This window comes from Mercurialis annua, linkage group LG7 (assembly GCF_937616625.2).
Source record: "Mercurialis annua linkage group LG7, ddMerAnnu1.2, whole genome shotgun sequence".
Lineage (NCBI taxonomy): Eukaryota > Viridiplantae > Streptophyta > Magnoliopsida > Malpighiales > Euphorbiaceae > Mercurialis > Mercurialis annua.
In genome coordinates, this window is record NC_065576.1 from 7,987,174 (window position 1) to 7,997,604 (window position 10,431).

The following is a 10,431-nucleotide window of genomic DNA, read 5'->3' on the forward strand; positions in this document are numbered from 1 at the left end:
ATATGAAGGAGACAGTGGGATATTAAATTTTATGAGTTATTCAGTATATCCGAAATTATAAAAAAAATATTATATTTGAAATCGTTAAAAAAATCACACAGTCATGATTTTATTACTACGCGATGTCACTGTAACCGGATCGAATAAGGTTTTATTACAAATAAAAACTGAATTTATCGTGAATTATAAAAATATACTAATACTAAGGGCATCTCCAACCCAACTCTAAAAATGAGTTGAGTCCCACCTGTTGGAGTTAACAAACTCCAACCCAACTCTAAAAGTATTTTTTTAGAGTTTTTGAATAGTAAACTCTACATGTAGAGTCTCACTATTCAAAACTCTATAAGGATTATTTTGTATTTTTTCAAGTTTACAAATTACTAATTTAACCTATAAACTTTAATTTATACAATTATGTTCTAATATATTCAAGTATTAAAAACTTATATTTTTATTATTCTATTTTTTATATAATGTCTGATAAAATTATAAATATTAAAAACCGTATATATTATAAATTAGTAATATAAAAAATTAACAATGCTGTCGAGATTGTTGGGCTTTTTTTTCTAAAATTCGTGCTAGTTCACTTTCAATATGAGCACGAATTTTAGGATTATTAATAGTGTCCAAGTCACGCATTGAGATTCTATCTTCATAAAAAAATTAAGAATAAAGATGCCCACATTACACTCCGTAATGATTTAATTGATCATGTGAGCGATTTGCTAATTCCGAGAATTAGTAGATAATTATGTTTTTATTTTAATATTTTATTTTTATTTTTTTGTGTTAATTTTTGTATTGTTTTTATGTAATATTTAGTATGTGTGTTTATTTAAATATAATTTTTAATATACATGTTATAAATATTAATACTTTATTCAATTTTATTTAGTAAAATATATATTATTATATAATAAACATATGCTTTTAATTTTAGGATGAATATGTAAAAAAGGTTTTAATTTGAGTTAAGTTGTCAAAATAATAAAATAGAGTAGTTTTAAAATATTATTTTAGAGTTAGAGATAGAGTTTGTGGTTGGAGAAAAAATTATTTAGATATAGAGATAGAGTTTGTAATTGGAGAAAAACTTACTCTATTTTTAAAAAATAGAGTTTCAATTATAGAGTGGGTTGGAAATGGCCTAAGTTGTATCTTTTGTTGAAAATATACTAAGTTATATTTTTTTAATAATTTTGGCATTATCATATGAATGAAAATGACGCATTCTTATGTTATTTTGACCACAGTAACTCCCATCTATATCTATACTATATATAAAAGCACGGATGGGGGGGACAGGCAAATTTACTGAATAATCCTTTATAGTTATTAACTAATTAGTTATTTAATTAATCACTATGGTAATTAAAGTCCTAATTAGAATAGGTAGCTAAATTATCTTTAGTATGTAAAAAATAACTAAATTGTCTCCAAATTAGTAGAAACACCTATCTTTTAGTTTGATTGAACTACAAAATTAAAATATTGTATTTGGTCAATATATTATTATTTAAATTTCTATCTTATTATTTTTAAAAATATTATTAATAAAATTAAGTTAATTATTTAATTATGGTTATTATAAAACTAAAAGAAGAATAAATTCAGTATGGAAAAAAATTTAATAACCGAATATATTATATTTACTTTTACAAATTTTTTTAACTAATTTAATATTAATTATAAATAAAAAATTGATATAATTATAAAAAATTTACTAATATTTTCTTTGACGAGTTACGTTACGAGTCACGTGCATAGCACGTAATGCGAAACTAGTTATCTATAAAAACACGGAATGGGGAGGGGGGACAGGCAAATTTACTGAATAATCCTTTTTCGTTTACTACTAAATAAAGGTTTTATAGTCATTAACTAATTAGTTATTTAATTAATCACTATTGTAATTAAATTCCTAATTAGAATAGGTAGCTAAATTATCTCCAATTTAGTTTTTGGTATGTAAAAAAAAACTAAATTGTCTCCAAATTAATAGGAATACCTATCTTTTAATTTGATTGAACTACAAAATTAAAATATTGTATTTGGTCACTATATTATTATTTAAATTCCTATTTTATTATTTTTAAAGATATTATTAATAAAATTAAATTAATTGTTTGATTATGGTTATTATAAAACCAAAAGAAGAATAAATTCAGTATGTAAAAAAATTTAATAACCGAATATATTATATTTACTTTTACAAAAATTCTTAACTAATTTAATATTAATTATAAATAAAAAATAATAAAATTATTAATATATTTATTAAAGAGTTACGTTACGAGCCACGTGCATAGCACGTAATGTGAAACTAGTTGTAATAAAATCAGTGATCTTTATTTAACAATAAAAATATAGTACATTTTTTTTAAATTCTGAATAAACTGACCGACTCATAAAATTTAATATCCTAAACGATGAGAATCATGAAACTATAGTAGCCACATCGCATATTTCTTGATATTAGGACATGATATCAAATTAAGTCAGTTCAGATCAACTTTAAATAATTTGAATTATAAATAGATTTCTTTTAGCAAAAGATGGTTTCATCTACAGATTTGAAATCGATTATAAGAGTCCCAAATCTTGCCACTAACTCGGGCTAAAAAATATAACAAATAAAACTATCTCACAACTTAATATGAAAAAATACACTACAAAATTAGAATTAGAAATAAATCTAGCTAAATAGACACGAGATTTACAAATATAAATATCACAAAAAAATTCTTATATCTATAACAATCGTAAGGATTAAAAATTTAAGTTGTAAAAATTGAATATGTAAACTAATTTTACAAAACGGAAGCATAAGAAAATTTAAACTTTTACAACACACATGTTTTGATCGACTTCTAAACGAAAAACAATTAAACGGGAGTCTAAAACGTCAGATTATACATTTTAAAATTTCATATAGAAATACAAAAAAATCTTGTAAAGTTTCTATTTGAAGAAGATATAACATATATAGGATCGATGAAACCATAGAAGGAGAAGAAAAAAAATAACATCATATATATTAATATAAGGCAAAGAATCATTTATTTGTTGAGAAATAGAAAAATTTAAAGGATTAGGAGATTTTGCCAAAAAAAATGGCAAAACATTCTCTCTCATGAGACATTGATAGTATAATATTTTTTGGGTCTTTAAAAAGAAAATAGAGAAAAGTTAGAAAAAAATTTAAGTGGCAATATGCCCTCTAATTTTGTAAACAATAATTAACACATGAATTAATTTTGTGGGCAAATCAGTATACGAATTTGATGATTATGGGCAGTTTGCCCCATTTTGACAATTTATCCCTTTAATTTGTAAGTTAATTATATCTTAAATTGACCATTTGCTCCCTAAACTTGTAAGTTAATTTGCCAAAGTAGGCTAATTGTCCATAATCACTATATTAGTGTATTGATTTGCCAACAAAATTAATTTATATGTTAACTGCCCATTGCTTAAAAGTTGAAGGGGCAAATTGCTACTAAAGTCTAAAAAAACAACAACAAAACAATTAGAAATATATAAATCTTCACTTAGTACGGTTAAATATATAAATCCAACTGTTTTATAAAAAATATATATAATCTCTAAAATAAAATGTGTATTGAGTTTTATTTTTCTATTGATAGTACCTGATAACTTGATGTATGATAACAAATCATAATAAAACATACACAAACTATACTATACAAATATAGTTTAGATATTTCAAATAAAAAATTTATAACTATTTAAACCTGATAAAACATGATTTATCAAAAGTTTGTGACATTTAAACTTGAATGATTTTATAAAAACTCTGCATATGCAAGCTCAAATTATCACAAAAAAACATTAAACGAACTAAAAACACAATTTCCTCAAAAAAAATAAATAAATAACGCAACAAGTGTTTTTTAACTTTTAACACATTTTTGCACATGAAGGGCTCACAAAGAACTAAGGCTAAAACATAAAGGGCATAATTGTACCTCTTCCCTATTGTTTATTAGTTAAATTAAAATAAAAAGGACTGTAAAAGACCGCCGAAAACTTATCCTATTGGTCAATATCTTTGTACACGGATCACAATCCATGAAATCCCTTGTAAACAATTCTCACCCGTTAGATTCCAACGAAATCGAACGGCTCACTTTTTCCCTCCTTCCAAAATTTCAAAACTCACGAAATTTATCTTGATCCCGCCTTTTTCATTTTCTCCTATAAAAAAAACCCTTTACACTATTACACCAACACAGATTCAAAACTTCCTCTGTTCTCTTAATTCCTCTAATCCCTTCAATTTTGTGTCAAAAATGGCGCGTACTAAACAAACAGCAAGAAAATCAACCGGAGGAAAGGCCCCAAGGAAGCAGCTGGCCACAAAGGCGGCAAGAAAGTCAGCACCGGCCACCGGAGGAGTGAAGAAGCCACACAGATTCCGACCCGGAACTGTGGCGTTACGAGAAATCAGAAAGTACCAGAAGAGCACTGAGCTTCTTATTAGGAAGCTTCCCTTTCAAAGATTGGTCCGAGAAATCGCTCAAGATTTCAAGACTGATCTGAGGTTCCAAAGCGGGGCGGTGGCTGCTTTACAAGAGGCGGCCGAAGCGTATTTGGTTGGGTTGTTTGAGGATACCAATCTCTGCGCTATTCATGCTAAGAGAGTCACTATTATGCCTAAGGATATGCAGTTGGCTCGTAGGATTCGTGGTGAAAGGGCTTAGATTTGTTGATTTAGAAGTTGCAGTTTATGTGTTTGTTAAAATGCCTGTATGAAAAAGCTTTGTAATTTGGTACTTGAAAAATCTTGCCCAGTTAACAATTTTTACATCCACATGTTAATCATTAATTGTTTTCCAATAATTTTTAATTGGTTGCCAGTAAAATTTAAAATATGTTTGTTCCAAATGAGAATACCAAAAGTGACGGGACATTAGTCCGGACAACAAGATTTGGCACAGCTTGGTATTGTCGCAGATGCCTCGCTTTTCTTTATTTTATATGTACTTGAATCTGATAAGGCAAAATGCAAACGTGTTTGCATATATGCCGAACATATCAAAAGCAAAAATTGTCGTTATTATGTGAATTCTTTTTTTTAATTTCTACAAGAAAAAGGCAGAAATTCAATTAAGCGTATGAAATTCTTAATCAACGTACTTTTGAGAAAAAAGTTCTTTCACCAAATAAAAAGCAGCTGACAATGAACCGCCGGGACAAATATTTGATGATGTAAGCTTTGGACTGCCATGGTCCATGGGCATGTATAGTTGTTGATCAGGAAAAAAACAAATTGTTCGATGATTAAAAAATTGAATTTGAGTGACAAATTGAAATTTCAAAACTGTTTTATGGTTAAACTACTTTGTGTCTTCTAATCAAGATTACGTTGTCATATATACAGTTTGTTATTTTACAAAGGACAACAATAGAGGCACCAAACTGTATCTAAATTTATTAAATGAAATTATGAGTTCAAATTTTCATTTCACAATCTAAAAATTATTTCATTACATGTGTGCAATAAGACCACTAGCCAGCCGAAAACTTAAGAAATGCAAGACATGGCTATTTTCCCAAATTAAACATGTAATTAAAAGAGGAAATAATTAAATAAAATTAATTCTTCAAATGGCATTGAGCTAAAGTTGCTGGATTTTCACTTATTCAACAACTCAAAAAATATGGTTTCTCCATTAAAGCTCATCTTGATCGAAAAAAGAAGATACTGAGCTCTTGACCTATACATCCATCCGGGTCTATCAGATGAAAAGATTCAGCTTCAGACGAACCACAAACCCTAGCAAATTTCGCTCGTAAATACATAAGTTCATCGTCTCTCTCAAACTCTTTTCCGCGGATAATTCCAGCGCCAACGTTAACTGAATTCATCTTCTTCATTACTTCCATATCAACCTTTGACGGCCTTCTCTTAGCTGCATATCCAGCTTTTCTACCATTACAATACACAGTCCACAGTGACGTCGCCAAAAGATCAGAGCTCGAATTGTTACTTGTACTGCACTCTAACGCTATACGTAGAATGCCCGCTTGCATTTCTCTAGCTAAGATTGCTGTAGGCAATGAGAACTCCAAAACCAGAAGCGGGCTGTTCGATTTAGGGTTTGTTTGGATACAGAAGCTAACTTTTCCTCGACGAAAGCCGAAAATAGTGCCTGTAATTGTAGTAGAAGTGAATAAGCTAGGTCTATTAGGATGATGACAATGAAGGGATTTTTCTTTTCTAATTTCTTCTTCTTCTTCAACAAATATAGAGCTGCAGCTCGGAACGAGTAGCGCAATGAGTGACCTAAGAATCCGCCATGACCGGACTTGTTTCTGGCAGTCCACGGTGGTGATACCATTGGCTATGGTGTGATAGGGCATGGTTTTGGCAAGAAAACAAAGGCTTATGGGTTTGGTGAAGATTAATGGTTAGGGAATGTTTAAATAGAGAGAAGATGTGGTAGAAAGTCATTCTAATATTTTTTTTTAATTTGATTTAATTTCATTTCTATTTAGTGTAATAGATTTTTTTGAAGGAAAATCCACGATGGGGTTGCAAAAAGCAAGTATTCTAAATGAGATTGTCTGCTTGTGACCAAAGTTATAAAAATAAATGGAAAAATTCATATTATACGTCACTATAAAGAATTTGGATACTGAATTGATGGATTAACTAAATATGGCAAAAATAAATATTTCTTATTGTAGTTTAAGAAAGAGTTTTGTACTTAATTATATAGAGGTCGAGTTATATGTAGGATATTTCTCATTAATCGAAATCGAGTTATCTGCAGGATATACTTCTAACTAGTATTTTTATCATAGTAAAATTCAACTTTTTCACTATATTAACGGGTATTAAACACCTTCAGTGGGGTTACCGATAGTTAAAGAAAAGTCGCTATTTTTCGTTTTGTTAAAAAAAGTCACCGAACTTAGTATTTTCTTACAACGGGATGCCGCCCGTGAAACACACTGTTTTTACGTTAAGCAAGCAGTAATTACATAAAGGATATAACTCAGTGACATTTTTATAATTCATGATAAGTTCAGTATTTTTTTGTAATAAATTGCTAGAGTTGCCTCCCATTGTAACAAATGGTATATATAATCCAATTACTTTTTTGTAACAAAATAAAAAATAGTAATTTTTCTGTAAATAATGGTAACCCCTCTGACCTAAGATGTTTAATATCCCTATATTAACAATTCTTACTCTTTTAATTATTACACTAAAATTGAATTATATATTTCAAAGATGTTGATGGATTAATGAGAACTTCTAACGATAAATGTTATTAGTTTCCGATTAATATTTATTTTCAAGTGAAGAAGTATCAAATTTAAGTATAACTTTTTTTTTATTTTGATACAATATTTTTGCATATCTTACTGTCGATATGCATCTCTAGAAATAAAATTCATATGATTATTTTAAAATAATAGTGGTTCTAGTCATTTACGTATCGAATTGTACCAAATTAAATTTCCGAGACCATTACCAAACATAAAATTTCAGAAAAAAACTGAACCAAATCAATCTATTTCCAAAAGAAAATTTAGAAATCTCCGATATTTGATATAGTTCCGGAGACTTGCCAATCCCTAGATTTCATCGAACCGTGCTCATATTTTCCCCTCTATTGCTTTCTTAGTTTCTTTTTCAATTTTTTTTCTCTTTTGTGGCCATTTTTATTTTAAACAAAAGTTGGTGGCCAGATGAGAAACTTGAAGCTTCATCACAAAATTAATGACAGATACAAATTAGTAAAAAGGTCCTTTAAAAAGACAACAAAATAAAAAGTTGCTCATAATTGAATTGCTTAATTTATTTCCCTTTTGATGGACAGACTAATAAAGTTTGTTCTCTGCTTAATCAAAAGAAATTTATTCTCACTTTCTAATGATTGAATATGTATTGGATCTTAATATTGTTTTGTTGCACCATTAATCAACACCAACCTACACAAATGTTACAAATTCTAATTAATTTAAACAATGATATATCTAATTAAAAAGCTGAATAATTTATTGATACTTTTGATTGTAAAACCCTAAAAATAATTTGTGGGGCTAAGAAAAAGACCCCATAAAATGAACTCTAGATTTTACTAATTGTCTTGTTATGCATATATAAAATAACATGAGAATGATTAGGGTTTGTTTTGTGGTTGTCTAGCCTGGTTTTCTCCACTCATGTCTATTATGCCTTTACTTTTCTATTGCATAACATGACAAGAGAAAATTCTCCATTTATAATTTCTTTAAATTTCTTTTATTGCTTTCACTTCACTTCATTCTTTTTATGGCTCCACCTAATTCATACACTTGTATACGTCGTTATTTGTTGATTATGTGAGTTAAATTTCGATTTTGTAGGATGTAAACATGAGAATGTAGCATATTAAAGGGCAAGAAGTCGGTGAAAGGACAAAGAAAAAACTTGAGATGATTGAACATTTAACATAAAATTCTCTCACAAGTGCAAGTTTCTAGTAGAGCTCAAATCCTAATTCAAATCTTATTCTTACCAAGGCAAAAATCAAACTTTAAGACCTCTATAAATAAAATTTCAAACCACGGAAATAGAATTATTAGTTAATGGTTTTATTTTAGTTCTTTAGCTAGATTTTAATAAGTTTTTCTTCTTTGCAAATTCCGTTTTTAGTTACTAGTTTGTTGTGCACGTGGTTCATACTTTATTTATTTATCATTATTTATGTATAAGATTGTTGAATGTAATTTGACAAATATATATGTAACATGATTTATATTTAAGACTGTTACATGTAGTTTTTTCTTTTTATATTTATCAATTTTTATATTTTATATTAGTTAAATATAGAATTAAAAAAATTAAAAATTAAAATTTAATAAAAATAAGCTAATGCGTATGACCATACAAAGAAGACAAAGTATAAAATTTCATATGATTTCTTTAGATTTATTTCTTACAGTTTCTAAAAATTAAATTATATATATTTGCGTTATGTGGTTTATGTGAATAACATTGCTAATGCTAACACCTCTAGTTTGAATAATGCCTGTCAAAAGGAAAATTCAACATACTTGTAGTGCTACAGGCTTGGGCATCTATCTTCTAGAGTTCTAAAGTTGATGAAGAAGATGGAACTAGGGGTGAGCAAAAACCGAACCAGACCAAGAAACCGAACCGAACCGGACCGAAAAAACCGAACCGAATTGAAGTGTGGTTAATGTGGGTTGGTTTGGTTTAGAATTTATAGAAATTTCGGTTTTCGGGTTTGGTTTGGTTTTTAGGTTCGGTGACCGAACCGAACCGAAAAAACCGAATTAATAAAGGGGTTGTTTTGGTCATTTACCTTCAAAGCTATATATAGGTTAGTTTAATCTTAAAACCCTAATTTTCCCTCTTTCTTTTTTCCTCACTCAGAGCCGCCTCACTCCCTCACCCACACACAGCCACAGCCCCTTTCTTTCCCTTCTCATTTTTCATTTCTATCATAAAAATCATAAAACCCCTAAATATCTCTTATCAATTCTTAGTTATTTGTTTGTATCATATGGAATTTATAGTGATTTGCTGAAATGAAATACACAATTTATACGGTAAGAAGACTCCTTATTAATTTTATCATTATTTTTTTATGGATCTAACTTTTCTTTTTTTTCTTGTTTAATGTTAGATCTGGAATTTATTCGGATGAATTTATTATCTTTTAAGGTAATTTTAGAGATTCAGTATTTTTAATTAATTTTAGGTTAGTTTTTTGGTTTTTATAATGAATATTTTAATATTTGGATTTATTGACTGATTTTGATTAAAGTTTGGTTTATGATTTTTTTGATTTGATTAGGTCTACAAATTCAGATGGGAAAAGCAAGATGAATACCTACGGAAAAGGAAATTTCTTGTGTTCTTCGTTTAATAATTTATTCATTTAATGTAAATTAATTAATGTAAATACATGATTATTTGAATGTTAACATATCTGTTGGTTGAGATTTTTTTTATTTAATTTTATTACTTTAGATCTAAAATTGAATTCTGTGTTTTTTAGAATTTCGGTTTTGACCGAACCGAACCGTTAAAAACCGACATTTCGGTTAACCGAACCGAAATAACCGAGAACCGTATCAGTGAAATTTGGATTTTAATTATTAGGGATGGTTTGGTTTGGTTTCGGAATTTTACGAACCGAACCGAACCGAACCGAACCGAGCTCACCCCTAGATGGAACCATCAATTGTAGAATCTATAAACGGAGTATGTGAAGTTTGTCACTATGCCAAATAAAAAAAACTATCTTTTTATGTGAGTACTTCTGCTTAAGGCGATATTTAATTTAGTGGATGTTGATATATGAGAACCAATGTCTGTTGCTTCTGTGCAAGGCCATAAATACTTCGAACAAAGGGTCAACGCGTCTCCTAAACTTG

General features: G+C 28.6%; 2 protein-coding genes and 1 long non-coding RNA gene across 3 annotated transcripts; 2 read left to right on the forward strand and 1 right to left on the reverse strand.

Annotated features, from left to right (window-relative positions):
- Positions 1–4,241: 4,241 nt before the first annotated feature.
- LOC126657604 (histone H3.2-like) lies at positions 4,242–4,848 on the forward strand. Its single transcript, XM_050352313.2, has one exon. It carries the CDS (start codon positions 4,320–4,322, stop codon positions 4,728–4,730), a length of 411 nt encoding a protein of 136 aa, XP_050208270.1. The 5' UTR covers positions 4,242–4,319; the 3' UTR covers positions 4,731–4,848.
- A 611-nt stretch (positions 4,849–5,459) lies between these two features.
- LOC126657635 (protein MIZU-KUSSEI 1) lies at positions 5,460–6,411 on the reverse strand. The gene has a single exon (XM_050352346.2). It carries the CDS (start codon positions 6,391–6,393, stop codon positions 5,710–5,712), a length of 684 nt encoding a protein of 227 aa, XP_050208303.1. The 5' UTR covers positions 6,394–6,411; the 3' UTR covers positions 5,460–5,709.
- A 2,979-nt stretch (positions 6,412–9,390) lies between these two features.
- LOC126656269 (uncharacterized) lies at positions 9,391–10,002 on the forward strand. Its single transcript, XR_007633186.2, has 3 exons — positions 9,391–9,600; positions 9,678–9,715; positions 9,849–10,002. It is a non-coding gene; the product is annotated as an uncharacterized LOC126656269 (long non-coding RNA).
- Positions 10,003–10,431: the final 429 nt, after the last annotated feature.